Below are 23,228 nucleotides of genomic sequence, written 5' to 3'. Positions count from 1 at the left end.
CATGGAGATCAGGGTCATGGTTGCTCTCAATTTTCCATCCTTGGGATCATTTTAAGGTAGCCATGGCTGATCAATGCCAGGTCTCTGTATTTGCTCTACATGGAGTTAAGGAGGTCTCTCAGGCCTTGTATTTAAAGAGGAGGTGTGGAATCCCTAGCACTGCCAGCTTCCCCAGAGTGCACCCTTCCTCAACTGCACTTACCTGCTACACATGTACTAATTCATAATTCTAAAGGACTTGTATTTGTTCAGTGGCCAAGTTGACATCAGTGCAATTTTCAATTGGAGGAATGGTCAGTACCATGTATTCTAAAAGTTCATAGGACTGCTTCATTTTAGGGAAATACTGACATCTAGTCAATCATATGGAAAATTGCCTAATTGTGTCCTGTTCGCAAAAAGTATGATGAATTCAATTTGGCTAATAACCACCTAGTTAGTTCACTTGCAATCATCAGTAAAATGATGAAGGTGTCAGCGACAGTGCCATCTAGTAGGACTTGTTCACCAATAACCTGCTCACCAAGGCCCAGTTTGAATTTCACCTAGCCCACTTGACTCTCGACCTTGTCACAGCTTTGGTCTGAACGTGGACCAAAGAACTGAATTCCAGAGATGAGGTGACAGTGATTTCACTCTTGACAAAGAAAAATGATGTGGTTGTTGGAGACCAATCATCCCAGCCCTGGGACATCACTGCAGGAATTCCTCAGGGAAGTACCCTAGTTCCAACCGCCTTCAGCTGCTTCATTAATGATCTTCAATGTTGAAGTGAAGATGTTTGCCAGTTATTCTGTTTACAACTCTTCAGAAAATGAAGCAGTCCATGCTTGCATGCAGCAAGACTTGGATAACATTCAGGCATTGCTGCTGTGGCAATGTACAGTCATGCAACAAAAATTACCAGGCAAATACCATCTCCAACAAAAGAGAGTCTAACCATTTCCCTTTGACACTGAATGGTATTGCCAATGCCATGTGCTCCACCATTAACATCCTGGGGCTCAACATTGACAAGAAGCTCAACTGGGCCAGCCATGTAAATACCTTGTTTATGAGAACTGGTCAGGCTGGATATCCTGTGGCAGGTGACTCATCTCATGGAACGCCAAGTCTTTCCACCATCTGTAAATCAAGAATTGCAGATGTGAAAATCTGAAATAAAAACGAAGTACTGGAAGCATTCAGCAGGCCAGGCAGAAACCATTAATCTTTCAGGTCCAGAGTTTAGAGAAATGAAACAAGATGTCATTGAAACTTATAAAATTATAACAGGGCTGATTCTGCATTATTGGCAAGTCTGCTGTGTTACTTGTGTTATTTTATTTTCAAAACGAGAATAATGCTCTGGGATTGTTGACCTTGATTAAAAAGATAAGTGAAGCTACGAGTTTTCTTTAAGTTTTAATTAATATTAATGCTTTGTTTTAATTTGCATTTTGACTATACTTAAAAAATTAATTAAAATTTTTACCTTTAGTTATTTAAATGCATTTCAATTGTTTCTAGGTGTCTCTGATTATAGATGTTTAAGAAAGGGTGGGAAAGCACAGATGTCGTAGGGGTTGTCTGGGTCAGGACTCAATTTGCAGTGCCTGAGGTGTGGTGGCTAGTCGCAGACTATTCTGGTATTGGGAACTGCACAGCTGCAAAAATAAAAATCGTGACCACTGGCATCCCATGGGAGGTGAAAGCGAGGAAAGGGCTGAATGGAGTATGGTCCATTCTACTGTAAATTCTGTGTCTCTAACTTTTACAGTTTCATGAACCGATTTTGTTTTTATATTTTTGTCTCTAGTGAGACATTTTATTAACTGGAATATGAAATAACGGACCACTATTTATGATGAGAATAACAGTGTGACTATCAGCTCTCACTGTTAGGGAAAAGGAAACCTGACAACTACTTCTGAATTATGCATTCATTCATAAATTTGGAAACCTAGAAGTTGTTCTGAATGATTTCCTGCTCTGTCATAGGGTATGTTGTTGCAGTTTTCTCCAGTGAAATCAGCAGAAATCAGTGAATTGATGAATACTTCAGCTATTTATAAATTACCTGACAGTAAAAATTGTGAAAATATTTCACTTTATTAAATGAGATAACTGAGTTCTTAAACAATGAACAAAGCCATAAGTATTACTTAATGGCTTCTCTGGCCTTAAAATTAAATTTGTGGAATCTAGTTCCCTAAAAAAAAAGTTTGAAATTAATTAAATCTAGTTATTGTTTTATCTTTTTAAAATAAAAGTTCCTGATATTTCAGTATTTCTCAATTTTTACTTCATTCACTAAAAATATGTAAATAGTGTTAAAGGTTGGAGTATTTTTGCTTGTTGGCATCATTGTAATTGGATGCCAGAGTCAGTGCCTGTCAGCAACTGATATTGAACAAGAGGGAATGCAAGGCACAAAGATCCCTATGTGTAACTTTCTAGTAGGTTAGTGTTGTCGTGTGACACCTTAGCTGCAAAATTTAGGCATCTGTGAAATATTGGTGTCATTTGCATGTGGTATTTTATGGCTTTCATGTGATTGTAAGTTATTCAAAACTCGTAATGATTCTTTTCTTTCTAGGTGGTGTGTCCACTTTTCACAAACACTGATAATATGATTAAATGGCCTCAAGTTGTATCAGAAGATGTAGTGAAGCATGCACAACAACTTAAAAATGATGTGTTTGTCGTTGGTGGACAACTGAAGGGGAAAGCACTCCTTGCTCTTCCAAAAAGTGCAGATACTTTGGAAAATTCAGATGAGGAATCAGATGGGTATTAACACATTTTCTATTTTATTTACTCCTAATTGTAATTTTTTTAACCACATTTGGTCTAATTAGACCATGCATTGTTTTCCAGTTAGAGAATGCAAGCAGATGTCCTAGTATGAGCACTCTTCCTATGATGCTAAAAGGTGCATGACACTGATAAGGTGACATGTTTTTATACTTTTCAACTTGATATTTTTAGCCCATTGTATTGTGACTTTCCCATCAAGGTCCTACCTCAAGCCACATAAATCATGTTATACATTTCATAACACCATGTACCTCTAAGCACAAGTCAACAAAATGTTTTTGGTGTTGTTGATGGTTGTTGCTGTGAGCCTCCTTTTGTTGAATCATCTCCTTTTGTGTTGATATTTTTCTTTATTGTTAGTTTCAGATGCTCCTAGAATCATCTAAGAAACCTACACCTAACATTGTAGCACAGTTCCATATACTTTAACATGCTAAGTTGTTTTATAATTTGATGGTGGGGAAAGATGCGAGAAATGATAATCAGGGACACAATTATTGGTCATTTGGACAAGTATGAATTGTTAAGGAAAGCCAGATTGATTTGATAAAGACAAATCGTGCTAAACTAATTTCATTGTATTTTTTTAAAGTAATAGAGAGGATTAATAAGGGCAGTGCAATTAATGTAGAAATGGACTTCCAGAAGATTTTTGATAAAATGCTAAGTAATAAGAATGGTAACACAATTGAAGTCCATAGGATATATGGGCTGTTGGCAATATGGATACAAAATTGCTTTTGAAATAAAAAAAATAAAGAGATGGTGAACGGTGACTTTTGGGCTGGAGGAGAATAATCAGTGGTTCTCCCCAGTGGTGTTTATGATAAACAAAGCTTTTAATGATGTATATTATGACAGACTTGGTGCCATTTCAACATTTCAGTATTTTTAGATTAAGCAAAACTTTGAAGTATGGTAAATGGTGAAGAAGATGGTGACATACTCAAGTATGAGACAAACTGTTGGAATATTGGAATCAGACTCATGACAGATTCAATTTAGTGCAGAGAACAGATGGTTGATAAAGAGGGTGATTTAGCAATTAAATATTGATTGATTAAATCAAACAAATGTCCTGTTATGAGCAGCCAGGGAAAGTGATGTCACAAGTTGTTGATTATACATCTTCTTGTGTCAGATTTATTAACTGCTGTAGATTGGTGGAGTTGTGTCTCATCTCCAAAATGCCATGCTTTGTACAGTTGGAGAGAGAATGTGTGAATTGTACCTATAAGGGAATCATACGCCTTTTCTTCCTGAAGAAAGGAGATCGGTTGAACAAGCATGCTTCTGTTTGACCCAAGAACAGACTTATGTGAGTGATCCTTTTGCTTCACAACAGTATCAACTAGATTGAGTCAAATGGATTTGTCTTCAGAGAGCTGGCATGAGCTTGATGGGTCACATTTCTTCCATTTATGCAGTACAGGTGAACACCACGTTACAGCCCTTTGGGTTATGGAAACTTGCCCTTAAAGAATTCACAAATCACTATCCAAAAATTTGAGATGCAGAATACAATTTCGCTCGTACAGAATTTATATGGGGGAAAAAATAAATGTACAATTTTTTTTTCAACTCGTGTTCCTTGACGCATGCGCAAATAATGCAGCTTCAATTTGCGGAAAATCATGATATAGGTTGTTTTCTTGGAAGGCAGACCCCCCACCCTGTAACATGAGGTCACCTGTAATAATTCCATGATGAAATAATTATTTTTGGTTAAGTTTTGGCATTTATCTTTGAAAATCCTTGTTTCTATAAACAAGTTTACCTTACCTGAGGTGTTGTTCCATTAAGAAAACTGCTCACCAGGAAGATGTAGAAAGAGTTAAAAGCAGGTTTACTTGGAAATTATCAGGGTTGAGAGATTTTAGTTATGAGCAGTGGTAGGGAAAGTTAGGGCTGTTCAACTTAAAAAAGACAAAGAATGTTAAGAGGTGACTCAATAAAAGTTTTCAAATTTATATCCACCACCGTTCATGACTTTGATAGATGATTAAACAGGTAGTGGGAGGAGGAGGGTCCAAGAACTTCCTCTGCTTGGAGCCCTGCTTGTGGGTGTTAACCAGGATGAAATATTTTTAGACATGTTTGGCCAGAAGCAGTGAACAGGTAGTCTGTCTTGGCTTCATTCTGAGATGCCTACCATCACAAAAAACAACCTTCAGCCCATTGGATTCACTCTATGTGATTTCAAGAAACAGCAGAGAGCACTGGATACATCTAAGGTTATTATACCAGACAACATTTAAGCTGTAGGACTGAAGACCTGCATTTCAGATCCAATTGTATTTCTAGCCAAGCTGTTCCAGTACAGTTACAACATTCGCATCTATCTGACACTAGAAAATTACTGGATTACTGCTCTGTTCACAAAAAGTAATCCAATTCACCTAATTACCATCTGATCAGTCCACTCTCAATCATCAGCAAAGTAATGGAAGTTTTCGTCAACAGGATTACTCACCGATAACTTGCTCACTGATGCCCATTTTGGGTTTTACCAGGATCCCTTGGCTACAGATCTGAAACATGGACCAAACAGCTGAATTCCAGAGATGAAACATCAGGGTAATATTTGACCAAGTTGGCATCAAGGATCCCTGGTAAAGCTGAAGTCAAGGAAAAATTGCTACAATGGCCAGAGTCATGCCTAATGCAAAGGAAGATGATTGGTTGTTGGAGATCAGTCATTCCAGCTCATTCCAGCCCTGGGACATTAATACAGTAGTTTCTCAAAGCAGAGTCTTTGACCTAAACATCTGCACCTGTTTTATTAATGACCTTTCTTGCAAAATATGGTAAGAAGTGAGTATGTTTGCTGATGATTGCACAATATTCAATTTCATTCACAACTCCTCAGCTAATAAAGCAGTCCCCATCTGTGTGCAGAAAGACCTTAGAAACATTTAGGTTTGGGCTGATATGACAATTAACATTTTTGGCACAAAGTGCCAGGCATTAACCTTAACCAGCAAGAGAGAGTCCATATACCCTTGACCTCCAATGGCATTGTCATATCTGAGCCTCCACCATGAATGTCCTGGGGAATGCCACTGATCAGAAATTAACTGGACTAGCCACACAAATACTGTGGTTACAAGGATAGATACTGGGTATCCTGTGATGAGTGACATACCTCTTAACACCCCAAGTCTTCCTTCTACCTACAAGGCACAAGTTAGAATGTGGTGAGATCAAGAAGCTCAATATGATTCAAGTCAAAGCAGACTTCTTAATTGGTACCCCATTCACCACCCTAAGTGTTCATTCTCTACGCTGCTGCTGTATGGTAGCTGCATTTTGCACCATGTTCCACATGCACTATAGTTACTCACTTATGCTAATAAAAGAGCATGTTCCAAACTGGCAACTCTACCACCAAGAAGGACAAGGGCAGCAGGCTCATGAGAACGCAGCACCTGCACTTTATTTCCAAGTCACATCCCATCCTGACTTGGGAACTTATTGCAAGTCCTTCATAATCGGGTCTAAATCCTGGAACTACCTATCCAACAGCCCTTTGGGTGTATCTTCACAAGAAGGACTTGGCATGCTCAAGAAGGCAGTACACTACCAGCTTCTCAAGGGCAATTGGGAATGCACAGTAAGCGTTGACCTTGCCAGCAAAGCTAAATTGCCACAAAATAAACAACTGAAAATTAAATGAGAGAAACTATTCCCTTTAGAAAGTAAGTCAATTATCTTAGCCTATCAATTTTAAATTATTGGTAAAATATCTTGAGGGAAAATGAGAAAATTTTTCACATATTGATGGTTGTTGGGATCCAGAAGGTTCAACCTGGAAAAACTGGTGGAAGTGATTCAACTAGCAATTTTTAAAAGAGCTGACCAGATATTTGAGATAAGATAAGATTTCTTTATTAGTCACATGTACATCGAAACACGGTGAAATGCATCTTTTGCATAGAGTGTTCTGGGGGCAGCCTGCAAGTGTTGCCACGCTTCCGGCGCTAACCTAGCATGCCCACAACTTCCTAACCCATACGTCTTTGGAATGTGGGAGGAAACCCACACAGACACAGGGAGAATGTACAAACCCCTTACAGACAGCGGCCGGAATTGAACCTGGGTCGCCAGCGCTGTAACAGCGTTACGCTGACTGCCACACTACCGTGCCGCCCTAAAGCTGCCGTTCCGCCAGCATCCCTGGGTGGGCTCGAACCACCAACCTTTTGGTTAACAGCCGAACGTGCTGACCGATTGCGCCACAGACTGAGGATGAAGGATTTGAGGTTGTGGTCAAAAGTGAGTATTGCGATCACAAATGATTTTTTTTTCAAAGACTCTGCATTGGCTTGATGTGCTGAATGGCTTCCTGTTTTGTTGTAAACTTCCTCACTGCTTCATTGATTTCTATTGTGCAGGGACAGAACTGAAGCTGTTTTTGGTTGAATCTGATGGCACTTAATTTCAGCTGCCAGACAGTAGTGTGAAGTTATATAAAATATCACAGTTATCTCTGAGTAATTGACAATTAATGACATTGTTTTGTTTGCCATTACAACAATATTTTTCAAATTATAAGATCAACTTATTACTTGGTAGAAGTGAATCACATACCAGTTTAAAGTTTGCTGCATTGAGTTGATGGAAGTGAATTATTCATCATGCAGCATTCCTATCCACAAGAATGTATGTGATTATTTTCTTTCACAGCAGATTGTCCTTTGTTTCCAGTTTAAAACTAAAGCTCTTTTTGCTTAAATTTCTTAGTTATTTTCTGCAAAATATATCAAGCCTTCCCAAACGTTTGGGTAATATGTAACTAGCTTTAAAATGATTAGTGCATTTTTCTAAACAGTTTTTCATCTTTTGGGACCTCAAACTAGGCATCAGTAATGAGAGAAAATCAGGCTATCTTAATGGGATCCAAAATAAGGGCACTTCAGTGTTCATCATGACTCTTTGTTTGAAGCTTTACATAAAAGGACAAATATATATTGTGGTAGAGATTTTATGATTGTTTGCTAAAAATCTGTGCATTTTATGTTTGAAATTCAATTCCATTAAATTCAGTGGAATCAGGTTATGGAAACAAATACACAAAAATTAATAAAATGGTAAAAGCATCAGAACAGTTAGCATATTGTGGCTTCATTTTGTTGCAAGTAAGTTGGGCTTACGTAAACAGAAGCCCTTGCAATTTATATGAAATCAAAGGTTTATCTTATAATTCCATGTGGGTGTTTATTGAAATTGCCATGTGACAAAATTAACCTATTTATTACTGGTATTTTTACATTCAAGCTCACCTGTTCAAGTGGATAGTGCTGTTTTACATGCTATTGAATCAGTAGTCATTGATTGGATGCATCAAGTGAAAGATGTTTTAACCAAGGATTCAGCACAATCTTTGTTGGATGGCTTAAACCCTCTACCTAGAGAAGAGATTGATTTCTGGGATTTGCGGCTAAAGGATCTAAAATGCCTTAATGAACAGGTGCTCATAATTGTTATGAATTTTAAAATAAAAATTGTAGATTAAACAGAAAACTCAAGTTTTATTGGTCACAAATTGTAAAGAACGTGGTGAACTCTAGAATGCTGTATATGATTAAAATACTCCTATGAAACACTAATAGGATCAATCAACATTATCCTGCCAGAAACATTTAATAAATTAACCACGTAAAGAGTTCACTATTGTTGAACTTCAAATTTTAGTCATGTAAGAAGAAATAGGTAATTACAACAATAAAAACATGTATTTATTCTGCACCATCAATTTAGCAAAATACTCTAAGATGCTCTACAACAGCATTATTAAGCAAAATGTGTAGCCACATGTGGAGAGGTTAGAGCCAGTGATCAAAAGCTAGGTCCAAGAGCTAGATTTTAAGGAATTTCTCAAAGGAGGAAAGAGGGGGTTTAAGAAGGGTATTCCAGGGCTTGTGTGTCTTGCCAGCTAAGGCCAAGACTATTAATGATGAAACTTTGGGGTGAAAAAATGCAAGAGTTAGAGCGGATTAAATACTCAGCAGGTCAGGCAGCATCTGTGGAAAGAGAAACAGTATATATTTCAGGCCAAAGACCCAATTTTGGAACTGGGAAAGAAAGAAAGTAAGCCAGTTTTAAACTGCAGAGAAGGTGTGGGCGGATTATGGAGACAAGGAATGAGAAATCCATGAATGTAGAAATACAGGAAAATAGGAGCCTTTACCACCATTCATTTGATCATGGCTGATCACCTATCTCAATACCATATTGCTGCTCTCCCCCACAAACCGTAAGCCATTTAAGACTAAGCTTAAAAGAATTTTTTTTCTCCCAGAAAAATGGTGAACTTATGGAATTATCTACTGCTGAAAGCAATTGAAGCCAAATCATTAAATATATTCAAGAATGAGTTAGACATTGTTTGTTGGGGTCAGGGGATCAAGGAATATGGGGAGGAAGCTGAAACAGGGTACTGAGTATGGATGATTAGCCATAATCATTTTGAATGTGGAGCAGGCTTCAAGGGCTGAATGGCCTGATCCTGCTCCTAGTTTCTATATTTTTATCCCTTTGCGCCAAGAAATTTATCTATTTCTTTCTTAAGTATATACAGCACCATGACACTATGAACACTTTATAACTCCTCCTCCCTGTGTCTACTGACCTACACTAGCTTTAACTGGGAGCTAGTGTAGGTCAGCAGGCACAGGGGTGAGGAGTGATTTTGTTTTTTTTCATTCAAGGGATGTGGGTTTCGCATGCTGAGACAGTTTATAATTTCTCATCCCTAGTTGCCCTTGAGAAGATGGTGGTGAACAGTTTTCTTGAACTGCTGCAGTCCTTGAGATGTGGGTATGCCCACAATGATGTTGGGGAGAGAGTTCCAGGATCTTGATCCAGTGACGGTGATGGAATGGCAATATATTTCCAAGTCAGGATGGTGTGTGGCTTGGAGGGTAACTTCCAGGTGGGGGAGATCCCATGCTTTTGCTGCCCTTGTCCTAGCTGGTAGAGGTCATGGGTTTGGAAGGTGCTGTCTAAGGAGTCATGGTGCATTGCTGCAGTGCATCCTGTTTATGGTACGAACTGCTTCTACTGTGCGTCAGTGATTGAATGAGTGAATGGTTGTGGATGGAGTGCCTATCAAGTGGGCTGATTTGTTTGGTGTTGAGCTTCCTGAGTGTTGTTGAAGCTGCACTCATCCCGGCAAGTGCTCCCTTCTGACTTACTGTGCCTCCAGATTCCACAATTCCTTCTGCCTCATCGCTTTCCTGTACTCCCTTTCAATTGGCCAGGACACCAGTTCCTGCATGTCCTTCAAACTCACTGTGGCGCTTGTTCCTGCACTTCCTTGCAACTCAGTGCAGCTCCAGTTCCTGTGCTCCTTTCCCACTCACTGGGGCTCCGGTTCTTGTGCACCCTTCCTATTCACCAGAGCTCTGATTCCCATACACTCTTTAAATTTACCAGGTTTACTGGAACACTTATCATTCTACTGTGTAACTTTTTTTTAAAAAGTGATAATATTGAGTAGTCCAGAAATTCTGTTAGTCTGGCACCATCAAAGTCCTAAGCATTGCAGATTAACTAAAATTTTACTGTAAAAATCCAATCAAAAGCCAAAATTGCAGGAAATGCTCAGCCTAGATGATGATGTATGAATTTAAAGCCGAAAATTAACAGGCAGTCCTGCAACTTCCCATTTCCCCCTCAGTTTAGCTGCCTGCATGGAGATCTGAAAGGAGTTAGAGACAAAGTTGATCACGTGGCAGGGATTGGTAATTTTGAAGGGAGATGGGTAGGGGAAGAATAATGGACAAGGCATCAGTCATGAGAGATGGTAGAGAATGTGAAGGTGAAACAAAAGGGTGTTTTGATGAAATAATCCCAGAATGGCTCAAGATATGAGCCAAGCAGTGGTTTCTTGAAGACCAATATTCTATGATTTATTAATAACTTGTATATAGTCATAACTAGTTCCCAAAAGAACTTGTGTATTGCATGTAGCACCTGAAATATAAATGATATTCCAAAACATTCAGCCTTTATCATTTAAAAATTATTACTGTATTTCAGTTGTGGAGGCCAAAGGTACGCAAAATTTCTGAAGTTCTGGAAAAATCAAGAAGCAGTTACTGGCCAGCTCTAAAAATCCTTTATGATGATATTAGAGCAGGTACTTACAATGTATCACTGTTTTGACTTTCTATGTCAAGTCTAACACCAGAAGAACTAACTTCCTTTGATAATGCAATGGGGCCTTTACTATGTTTTATATTTGTATGATTTGTGTGATTAATTTATGCACTTCTGAGCATTGTTAGCTAAAAGTCTGCATTCAATTCAATTTCTAGGAAAAATAAAATGTAAATATAAACTGGGGACTTGTCACTTGAGTACACAGATTTTTGTTCTAGGGTCCTATTGGCATCAATGCATACTATGGATGTGTTCACTGATGTCCAATGATGCACAATGCATGTTTGGATTTTCACTTGCAATGTGGGTGGGATTCATAGTCCACTCAGGCAGAAGCAGACTTCTGCCATGCCTGTGAAGGCTGTTTCTGTGCAACTTAGAGAGGACCTTTCTGAACAGATCCCACCTTGGCATTGGAACTTGACAAAGGTAAATGCTCTTTAAGTAATTTAATCAAACATTGTGATTCAAACATAGTTTTGAAAAAAAGATCTCTCCACCAGGACCTACCTGCTCCAATAGTACGTAAGAAATAAGTGCCTGGATCGGCTATATAGCTCTCAAGGTTGCACCAACACTTCACCTCCAGCTCCATTCCCTCATGCCCAAGACCCTTGATTGATCCTCACCCCCTCAATCATTAATCTCCCAACCCACCTCCCAAAACATTTGTCACACCTCAAAGCATTGCTGTTATCTAAGTGACAATACCTGCTCCCCAGTTCAACTAATTCCCATCTGAATGGCAATTGCAGTCCCTTGATTTGGCTAATCTTCATGGCTCCTCCCATTTTTCCAAGCAACAATTGCAGTTCCTTGACTGAACTGTCCCTTCCTCTCATTAATGATCATAGAAATCCCCACTTACTACTGATCCCCAGTAGTAGATCCTTACCCTACCCCTCTACTTAATGGATGATGACCTTGCCCCATACTTGCAGGTGTCTTTCCTCAGTGATCTCGAGTTCCAGCTTCAGACTTGCCAATTGTTTTTTCATGAGCTCTGCACTGGTCTTGTCTGCTATTAAATTATATAGCTATGCTCCCTTAAATTAAGCATTTGTGTATCTGCCACACTCTCACTGCTGCGTGATCATCTGATGAAATTCTAGGTCACATTTGATAACTGCTTACCTTTCAATTCTGTCATTGTCATGTATTGTCTTTGTTAAATGTAGGCCTGGAAGAGGCTAGCGATATTGTGTTGCATCTGATACCTCTGAAGTCTTTAATAGATGATGTAATACAAACAGATTATGAAGAGGTAAGAAGAAAACTGGGAACTAGCAATGTTCTCTTAGGAAATGTGTTGTGAGGTCATATTACTTTAGAAGGTAAGAAAAGAAAGGGACTTGCACTTGTTGAGACATTGAGCACATCAGAGGAGCTAACTTACAGGTTTGATTAACACAGATGCCAGTTCAACAGAGCCAAGGTTGAGCACTAGTTTTGCTATGGAGGAGACAGATGAGAACTCAGTTGCCAACTCAATTAACTTTGCTATCTGTACTCTGAGTTATATAATCCCTTAGTCTCTCCCTCCAAGTAAACTTATCAATTCTTATTCATGGTCACCCCTTGAATTTTGCCATCTTCCATGGCCTTGCTATCCTCATTGTCACATTCACAAAGAAGGCCATCTTTAATTTCTTATTTATATCCCTCTCCCTTGCATTCCCTTTCTCTGTTCATATTTCCTTTGGTGTCCACCCTTTGAAAAAAAATTGTCTCCATTTGCTTATTCTGCACTTAAAAAGTTCTCAACTTTTAAACTGTTGGTCCTTTGCTTCCCACAGCAAATTAGTAATTACCAATTTGCTCCCAAACCTTTGCCTCTATCTTTGATGCTCTGGACCCCATTATAACTGCTAACCTCCCTCAATTTGGCTTCTTCCACTGGCCAGCTCTTATATCCATTCCCTTAAGTTCAGAGATCACAGATATGAACAGATATATAATGGACAGCTAATTTATGCCTGGTGTAGTTACACTGCATAAAATGTTATCAGGCTCTGTTCTCACTTGCTAAAACTACTTAGTATTCCAGGATCATTCAGTAATGCAAAGATAACCTGTGTTTTGTAAATTCCTCTTCCCGCCTCCTGCTTTGCTACCAAAATAATGACCCTCAGTCAGCTTTCTCCGCTGTTTCCCTCCCTTCCACTGGAGCATGAGGCTAAATTTATACGTAATTGTACCCCAGTTCCAATCCAAGTTTTATCTTTTTCCACTTTTCCTCCTCTCTCATTTTACATCCTCTTATCCATGGAATGCACCTTGATCCTTTTCCCATTAAATTGTTGACCACCCAGTATCCCTCCCTTCTTCCTATGTTAACTGATGCTGTTGGTGGTTTCCATTCCTTAGATGCTGTCCCCTCTCCTTTAAATCTCCTGTCATCACCCTGCTTCTCAAAAAAAAAACAACCATTGACCCCTCTGCCTTACAGTCTATGGACATACGGAACTATATGTTTGGTACTCTGAAGGTCTACACACAAAATCAAGAAGAGCAGTAAGCATTTAAGCACCAGATGGGCTAAACTAGGGGAACTGATATTTAATTTCATGCCAGTGTTTTTTGTGATGAAAAGGATTTGAGTTTAAAAAGTCTTGGATCAGTAATATATCATCTATTTATTAGGCTAGAGAAAGAAAGGACTGCAGATGCTGGAATCTCGATGAAAAAACGAGAAGATGCTGAAGGAACTCAGCAGGTCAGGCAGCATCCATGGAGAAAAGCAGGCGGTCAATGTTTTGGGCCAGGACCCTTCTTCAGGACTGAAGGTAGGAAAAGGGGAAGCCCAATATACAGGGGGGAGAAAACAGAGCAGTGATAGGTGGACAAAAGAGGGGAGGCAGGGTGGGCACAAGGTGGTGATAGGTAGATGCAGGTAAGAGATGGTGATAGGCAGGTGTGGGGTAGGATGGAAGAGCCACTCCCCCAATGCTGCCTGCCTCCATCCCTTTGGCCCATCCCCCGGTGGATCTGGTCTCCCCTCCTCCCCCACATCTGCCTATCACTATCTCTTACCTGCATCTACCTATCATCACCTTGAGCCCACCCTGTCTCCCCTCTTTTGTCCACCTATCACTGCTCTGTTTCTCCCCCCTATATATTGGGCTTCCCCTTTTCCTATATTCAGTCCTGAAGAAGGGTCCTCACCCGAAATGTTGACCGCCTGCTTTTCTTCACAGATGCTGAGTTCCTCCAGCATCTTGTTTTTTTCATATTTATTCGGCTATCAGTTGAATCCTTAACCTCTTGTTTAGAAACTATCCTGAGTTTACTTTGTAGCTTATGCCTCAGTGAAAGGTGCAGGGAATTGGCTTGCTGAATTATCTTGCATCATCAACTTGATGTTGTACTTAAATTTAGTTTACCAAGCTCCAATTTCATGAATAAGTATGTGTGGCTTATGCAATGTGCAAGTATCTAAAATGTTTAATTATGTGTATGAGTATCTGTTTTGTAATTCTTGACGTTCACACCCACAATACGAATTAAACAGTGGGGTATGAGTGAACACAAAGATAATATTCATTGCTTGTTATTAGAGCAATTGGCTTTTATTGTGAATGTATCAATGACACTTTTTACTTCTATTACTACTTGTCTTTGGTTACAGGTATCTCCTTATGTTGATATTATAATGCATACTGTTTGTTTAGTGTGGGCCAATTCTAAATATTACAACACCCCTGCCAGGATCATAGTTATCTTACAAGAGATTTTCAACCTCTTCATTGAGATGGTATGGAATATTTTTTTCACAATGTGATGCTTAACAATTGGCATATTAGAAATACAAACATCTTATAGTTAGACATTCAAGTAAAAGTTTATAGTTTTCTTATTTACTTCATTATTTTTGCTCAAACTTAATTACCATAATGGGAATGATCCCAAGCTCTTAACACACAATTTTTCCTTGATTTACCTTGAGGATCCTTTCTTAATTGTTTGGACAACATTTTTAGATTTACAAGAATGATGCCAGGACTTGGGGGCCCTGAGTTATAGGGAGTGGTTGGGTAAGCTAGGACCTTAATCCTTGAGATGTAGGAAACTGAGAGGTGATCTTATAAAGGTGTATAAAATCATGAGGGGCCTAGATAGGGTGAATGCACACAGACGTTTTCCCAGGGAAAGGGAACCAAAAACTAGAGGGCTTAGGTTTAAGGTGAGAGGGGAAAGATTTAAAGGGGACCTGAGGGGCAACTTCTTCACATGGAGGCTGGTGTGTAGATGGAATGAGCTGTCAGAAAAAGAAGTTGAGGCAGGTATGAGAACAACATTTAAAATACATTTGGATAAGTACATGGATAGGAAAGGTTTAGAATGCTACGGCCCAAATGTGGGCAAATGAGACTAGCCCAGGTGGACACCTTGGTTGGCATGGGCAAGTTAGGCCAAAGGGCCTGTTTCCAAGCTGTGTAACTCTTATGACAAGCTCTTTATTAGGATAGATAGATTTTTAGATATTAAGGGAATCGATGAATATTGGGCTAGTGCAGAATAGTGGTGGATGATGGAGTAGCTGTGAGGGTCTGAATGTCCTACTTCTGCTCTGTATCTTCTGTTCTTGTGGCTTTCTATATGCATGAATGACCTAAATGGATGCTGGAGCACCAATCAATGAGTTAACAATTAAAAGAGTAAGAGCATGTTTTCATTTTTATACACGGTTCCTATTTTATTTTTGTAGACCTGTACATTTTTGAACCCAGATGAGCTGATGAAAGGGTTGCAGGGAGAAATAGAAGAGGTGTTGGCAACAATCAACAGGGCAATATCTGTCCTGCGGAAGCTTTATGAGGCCTATGATTATAACTGTTCAGGGATGCACAAATTCTTTAAGGTACTGTATATTCATACAATTTTACATTGGAAATGTTTAAATATTGAATACTTTTGCAGAAGTATTTGAAGTAAAAACTTCAAGAGTTGGAAATTAAAATAAAAAAGAGAAAATGGAAGTACTCAGCAGCTGAAGCAATATCTGTGGACAGAGAAGCAGAGTTAATGTTTCAGGTTACCCACTCTCCATAAGAAATGGAAAAGGGTGAAAATATGTGTATTTTAAGTTGTAGAGAGAAGAGGAGGGCTGTTGAAATATTTGTGTTAGAATGGAGACCAAGGTTGTCCAGGAAGCAACTATTTCAGTGCTGATGGAAAGAGAAAAAAGATGTAAGAACTGGTTGGAACTGTCAGGTTCAGAGCACCTGGAGGAAACCCACACGCTTATTGGGAGGAAGTGTAATCTCCACACTGACAGCATCCAAGGTCAGGATCAAACCTGGGTCTCTGGCACCGTAAGGCTTTAGCTCGATTAGCTGTGCCATGTCTTTTTCTCTGCAGATGATGTCTAATTTGCTGGGTATTTTTAGCTCCAGTTGTTTCAGATTTCCAGCAACTGCATCTGACAGTTATTTTCACACTAGGTTCTCTTGTTTCCTTTCCCTCTCTACCTGTTCGTACTAAAAGTAGTTGTTACTTTGGCAACCTTGGTCTTCAACTTATCACAGACATTCCATCAGTTCTCTCTTTCCCTCCTTCCTCTGCAACTTAAAATGTACTTATTTTTCCACTTTTTCCAGTTCGGATAAATGGTTATTGACTGGAAAAGGTGATTCTGTTCCCCTCTCCACAGATGCTGCCTGATCTAATGTGTATTTCTGGCATTTTCTGTTTTTGTAGAACTACGTTGACTGTTATTTTATCAATTCTTGTCTTCTAGGAAATGCTTAAGGTCTAGTACCTTGTGTCCCATATAGGAAAAAAAGGGAAATGTATTAAAAATGTATTTATGCAAGATCTGTGAGAAAAGGATGTTAACTGTTATTCCAATAATTATTACAGACAACTGTGTGTCCTTTTGATTTAGGATAGAGAACCAAAATACTGGGAGTTTCCTTCGCATCTTGTCTTTGTAAGGTTGGACAGATTTATGCATCGATTAGAGACTATAGAGGTACTGTGCTTCTTTTAAAAAAAAATTCTGGTTTTCGTGGTACTCTGCTGCTTCGTACTATGAGTGGTGATGCATGGGTGAATGATAATTTTTCTTCCTTTGGCATGTTCTTACCTCATCACTCTTCCAGAATAAGACAACTATTGAATCTACAGTTTTTCATCTTTTAAAATGGTAATTCAGGAATGACTGTGAAACTAAATATTGAAACCAAAGGAATAAAAAAGAAAGTCAGTAATGTGTGGCGACTCACCGTTTAGTCGGTCGAACCGGCTCGGCAGTCGGGTCGAGCGGCGTCGGAGCGACGAGGCCCAAGATGGTGGCGGGCCTCGTCTTTCCCGAGCGACGGGGAGAACCCGCGCGTGGGAAAGTCTTGATGACGTAGTACTTACGTCATTGCCGGTTGGATTGGGCGGGAACAGTCTCCCTTAAAGGGCCCGCGCAAGGCGGGAAAATAAACCAGTTCTTGTTCGACAATCCTCCGACTAGCGTCTTGTTTTATTTCGCGGTAGCAACCGCTACATTGGTGACCCCGACGGTCCAAACGGATTTTGGACCCGTGCAATGGCCGACAGCGCAGCAGCCAATGCAGTGGCCCTCAAGCTGCCCACCTTTTGGACACTTCGGCCCAGTGTCTGGTTTGACCAGGCCGAAGCACAATTCCACCTTCGGCAGATCACCTCCGACTCCACGAAGTACTACCATGTGGTTAGCTCTCTGGACCAAGAGACAGCTGCCCAGGTTGGAGACTTCATCCAGTCGCCTCCGGAGGAAGATGAGTACCTGGCTTTCAAAGACCTTTTGATTCGGACCTTCGGCCTCTCCCAGCGTGAGCGTGCCGCCCGCCTGCTTCATCTGGACGTCCTGGAGACAGATCCCCATCCGCCCTAATGAATGAGATGCTGGCATTGGCCGAGGGACACAAGCCATGCCTGATGTTCGAACAGGCCTTCCTCGAACAGCTCCCCGATGACATCCACCTGTTGTTAGCTGACGCTGACTTAAGCAACCCCCGTGAGGTGGCCGCCCGGGCAGATGTCCTGTGGAGGGCCAAGCGCGAGAGCGGTTCGTCCGTCAGTCAAATTGCCAGGCCGCAAGCCCAACGCCTGCCTCGCCCAGCCCCAGCAACCGAGCAACCACACCCCAGGAACGCAACCGACGACACGGGTGACCAGTTGTGCTTCTACCATCAGAGGTGGGGTGCGGAGGCCCGTCGATGCCGCCCACCCTGCAAGTTTCAGGGAAACGCCAGGGCCAGCCGCCGCTGATGGCTACGGCGGCTGGCCGCCGACAGAGCCTCCTATTCGTTCAGGACAAGAAATCTGGATGGCGTTTCCTCATTGATACTGGAGTGGAGGTCAGTATTTTGCCCCCGACCGGCCGCGACACTCGTAACAGGCCACCCGGTCCTCTACTCAATGCCGCCAACGGTACAACGATACGGTCTTTCGGCACCCGTACACTTCAATTACAATTCGGCGGCAGCCGTTTTACCTGGACCTTTACTCTTGCCACTGTCGCCCAACCACTCCTAGGGGCCGATTTCCTTCGGGCCCACAACCTGTTAGTCGACCTGCGAGGGAAGCGGTTAGTCCACTCTAGCACCTTCCAGACCTATCCCCTGGGAGAAATCAGCACACCAGCCCCGCGCCTGGACTCCATTTCCCTTTCTGGCGACGATTTCGCCAAGCTCCTAGCCGAATTCCCATCAATTTTGGCACCTTCGTTTACGAATTCTAGGCCCAAACACAGGGTACGACACCACATCATTACTACAGGGCCACCCCTTCATGCCCGAGCATGACAATTACCTCCAGACAAGCTCCGCCTGGCAAAGGAAGAGTTCCGTCACATGGAGGAGCTGGGGATTGTTCGCAGGTCAGACAGCCCCTGGGCCTCCCCCCTGCACATGGTCCCCAAAGCCACCGGAGGGTGGAGGCCCTGCGGCGACTACCACAGGCTGAATGACGCCACCACCCCGGACCGCTATCCCATCCCTCACATCCAGGACTTCGCAGCGAACTTACACGGGGCCCGCATCTTTTCCAAAGTGGACCTCATTCGGGGATACCACCAAATCCCGGTCCATCCAGATGACGTCCCCAAGACTGCGATTATCACCCCATTCGGCCTGTTCGAATTCCTTCGGATGCCGTTCGGCCTTAAGAACGCCACGCAGACCTTCCAGCGGCTGATGGACGTGGTAGGCCGAGACCTGGACTTGGTGTTCATTTACTTAGACGACATACTGATCGCCAGCCGTAACCGCCAGGAACACCTTTCCCACCTCCGCCAGCTGTATTCCCGCCTCCGCGATTTCGACCTCACGATCAACCCGTCCAAGTGCCAATTCGGACTTGACTCTATTGATTTCCTCGTCACCAGCGACGGGGCAACACCCTTACCCGCCAAGGTGGACGCTATCCGCCATTTTGCCCGCCCTGACGCAGTCAAAGGCCTACAGGAATTCCTTGGGATGGTCAACTTTTACCATCAGTTCATCCCTGCAGCAGCCCGTATCATGCACCCTCTGTTCTCGCTGCTGGCTGGTAAGGGCAAGGACATCACCTGGACTGATGAGGCTGCGGCTGCTTTCGTTAAGGCCAAAGATGCCCTGGCAGACGCCATGATGCTTGTACACCCTAGGGCTGACGTCCCAGCTGCCCTCACGGTAGACGCGTTCAACACCGCGGTGGGTGGGGTACTGGAACAGCTACTCGAAGGCCGCTGGCAACCCTTGGCATTTTTCAGCAAGCACCTTAGACCGCCCGAACTGAAGTACAGTGCTTTTGATCGGGAACTTCTAGCACTGTATCTGGCGGTCCGGCATTTCCGATACTTTCTAGAAGGCAGGCCTTTCACCGCTTTCACCGATCATAAGCCTTTGTCCTTTGCCTTCTCCAAAGTCTCCGATCCCTGGCCAGCTCGGCAGCAGAGACATTTATCTTACATTTCCGAATTCACAACTGACATCCAACATGTCTCCGGAAAGGATAATGTCGTTGCTGATGCACTTTCCAGACCGACCATCCACAACCTATCCTTGGGTGTCGACTACACGGCCCTAGCTGACGCACAGCAGGCCGACGACGAACTGCCCAGCTACAGAACCGCAGTCTCGGGCCTGCAGCTCCGAGATTTCTTGGTTGGTCCAGGTCAGCGGACCCTACTTTGCGACGTTGCGACTGGTCAGCCCCGCCCTATAGTCCCTGCAGCCTGGCGGAGACGCGTTTTTGACTCGGTACATGGGTTGGCACACCCGTCCATCAGATCAACTGTCTGACTGGTCACCAGCAAGTTTGTCTGGCATGGCCCGCGCAAACAGGTCAGTGAGTGGGCCCGGACTTGTCCGCACTGCCAGACGTCAAAAATCCAGCGACACACCAAGGTCCCGCCACAGCAGTTCGAGCCTACCCGTAGGAGGTTCGACCACATACACGTCGACCTCATGGGCCCTCTGCCGGTTTCAAGAGGAGCCCGGTACCTCCTTACCATCGTGGACCGGTTCACGAGGTGGCCTGAGGCAACCCCCCTGACTGACATCACAACTGATTCCTGCGCCCAGGCGCTGCTCACAACTTGGGTCTCACGTTTTGGTGTTCCGGCCCACATCACTTCAGACAGAGGCACCCAATTCACTTCCAGTCTCTGGACTGCATTAGCGAACCTGCTAGGGACGCAGCTGCACACCACCACGGCCTACTATCCTCAATCAAACGGGTTGGTGGAACGTTTTCACCGCCATCTGAAATCAGCCTTGATGGCCCGCCTGAAGGGTCCTGACTGGGTTGACGAGCTGCCTTGGGTCCTGCTCGGCATACGCACTGCCCCCAAAGAAGACCTCCGCACTTCGTCAGCTGAGCTTGTGTACGGGGCGCCCCTAGTTGTCCCCGGGGATTTCATACCTGCCCTTCGGGACCAAGGGGAACAACCCCCAGCAGTCCTACAAAGACTGCGCGAGAAGCTTGGCAACTTGGACCCGATTCCCACCTCACGGCACGGTCAAGCCCCATCCTGCCAGTCCAAGGATCTATGGGACTGTAAGTTTGTTTTTGTTTGCAGGGGCACACCTTGGGCGCCGTTGCAACAACCATATGAGGGACCGTTCCAAGTCATAAGGAATAATGGATCCACCTTTATTTTGGACATTGGAGGCAGGGAACAGGTTTTCACGGCGGACCGCCTCAAACCGGCCCATTTGGATCTGCAGCAACCTGTCGAGGTTGCAACGCCGCGACACAGACGCCAGCCCCCTAAGCGGCAGCTGGCACAGCCCGCGGACCTTGGGGACTGTATCTACGGTTCTGGGGGGGGTTGTGTGGCGACTCACCATTTAGTCGGTCGAGCGGCGTCGGAGCGAAGAGACCCAAGATGGCGGCGGGCCTCGTCTTTCCCGAGCGATGGGGAGAACCCGCGCGCGGGAAAGTCTTGATGACGTAGTACTTACGTCATTGCCGGTTGGATTGGGCGGGAACAGTCTCCCTTAAAGGGCCCGCGCAAGGCGGGAAAATAAACCAGTTCTTGTTCGACTATCCTCCGACTAGCGTCTTGTTTAATTTCGCGGTAGCAACCGCTACAAATGTTAGAAATTTTTTAAATGGACAAGTATTAAATGAAAAAATAACATTTTAATTTAATTAATCAAAAGTCAGGTTAAGTCAAAGAATCCTTGTTACTAAATTATAGCACAGTTAACACATTTGTTTAAATAAATATAATTTGATTTGTTTGTGTCAATGTTTATACAGTTAAGTACATCTTTGATGTTTGGAACACACAAACTTGTATTTTTTAATTAGCTTTGATAACCAGAATTACATCAGTACGGTTATTATCTAAATTTTATTTTGTGCTTGCCTGTTCCTTTCTGCTCTTGATCCATTTTCATTGAAATTACAGTCGTTGCATAAATGCTGTATGGTTTGTCAATCAAATGGATGATGGCTTTTACACACATAATATTGTTTTGCAATACACTCATTACTATTCTGTCTAGGAGCATTGGTTTCACAAAATTAAGGAATTTAATATAAAGGAGATTGTTTTCACACAATGTGTATGCTTGGTACTGGGTTAGAGCTGTTTATTCAAATACAGTTACCTAGGAGATAAAAACATTTACTAGTTTCATGCTACTTTCAAATGTTTGTCAGGTGTTTCAAGTATCACAATGAAAGCTAATGGATAATATGTCTAATTGTAAGAACAACATGATGAGGACCACTTCATCACAAGATATTAATGGTAGGAACAAAGGCACCCTGTATTACAATAAGCCTGCTCCTACCTGAGTATCTCAGGGGTAATCAGTCTTCAATGCCCCTACTTCACTGTAGATGCAGCAATAGAGCTGTGCCAATTGCTGCAGCCTGACCTTTGGGCACTCTCAAGGACTGCAACAAGTTTTCCTGTTGTTGAGATCATGATGACATTAAGCCTAAATGCCACCAAGTTTCTCCAGAAATAAGGGAAATCTGCTAATATCTGCAGTTCATTCCTCTAAAATCAGTGAGATATTTGCCACATTTTTATTACTTTTCCAGTAGTGAGCAATTATCATTTGAAAGAGAGAATCAATTTTAGGTGCTGACTTTGACTGCAGGACTTCCATCTGAGTGAGAATAATTCAGGTTCCACTGTAGAGACTTGTAGAGATGTCAAATGTATGTAAAGAATTCAAAGTCAGTTAGTTCTCTTGGTCTCCTGGTGTACATTTATTCCCCCACCACCTCCACTCCAAACGTGGATTTACTTGTCATTAATCCCTTTGTTGTTTGTATGAGTCTTAGTTTGACAATCGGCTACTGTGTTTGCTCACATAACAGTAGTAATCATATCTTAATTTGCTGAGAAATATCCAGAAGAAAACCAAGGATGAAAAAGGAAGTGCATCTTTTTTAATCTTCTTTGAAGACTGAAAGGAATACAAGATTGAATGGTACCGCAGGTGGAACCCTTTTGAACATCTCCTCATGACAGCTCCAATATATACACGAACAGAAGGGGGTTCATGTGCAAGTGCTTTTCAATAACCAAAGTGTTATCCTGCATGTTTGATTGTGTTATGCGGGAAACAAACTGGACAATTTCAAACTGCAGAAGTCTGCACTCCCCTACCTTTTTAGAGATGAGTGGCTTTTAGTTCTTTTTGGAAGACTGGAAATATCCTTTGTTAAATTTTAAAATGATTTACATGCAGCCAATTTGGTGAAGGAAAGGCTGAAAATCAGTTATACACTTATCATTACATTTGCATAACAAAATGGCTCAAGAAAGTTATGTGACTTAA

General features: G+C 42.3%; 1 protein-coding gene across 1 annotated transcript in view; it reads left to right on the top strand.

Moving 5' to 3' along the window:
• LOC127580014 (dynein axonemal heavy chain 17-like) overlaps window positions 1-23,228 on the top strand; it is a 251,034-nt gene that overhangs the window by 770 nt on the left and 227,036 nt on the right. The window contains 7 exon segments of the mRNA XM_052033141.1: window positions 2,579-2,772; window positions 8,077-8,269; window positions 10,843-10,942; window positions 12,144-12,229; window positions 14,594-14,719; window positions 15,674-15,826; window positions 16,853-16,939. Coding sequence (XP_051889101.1) covers window positions 2,579-2,772; window positions 8,077-8,269; window positions 10,843-10,942; window positions 12,144-12,229; window positions 14,594-14,719; window positions 15,674-15,826; window positions 16,853-16,939 — 939 coding nt within the window.

This window comes from Pristis pectinata, chromosome 18, assembly GCF_009764475.1.
Source record: "Pristis pectinata isolate sPriPec2 chromosome 18, sPriPec2.1.pri, whole genome shotgun sequence".
NCBI classification, from domain to species: Eukaryota; Metazoa; Chordata; class Chondrichthyes; order Rhinopristiformes; family Pristidae; genus Pristis; species Pristis pectinata.
The sequence above is the reverse complement of the archived record's forward strand: the minus strand, read 5'-3'. Positions and strand labels throughout refer to the sequence as shown.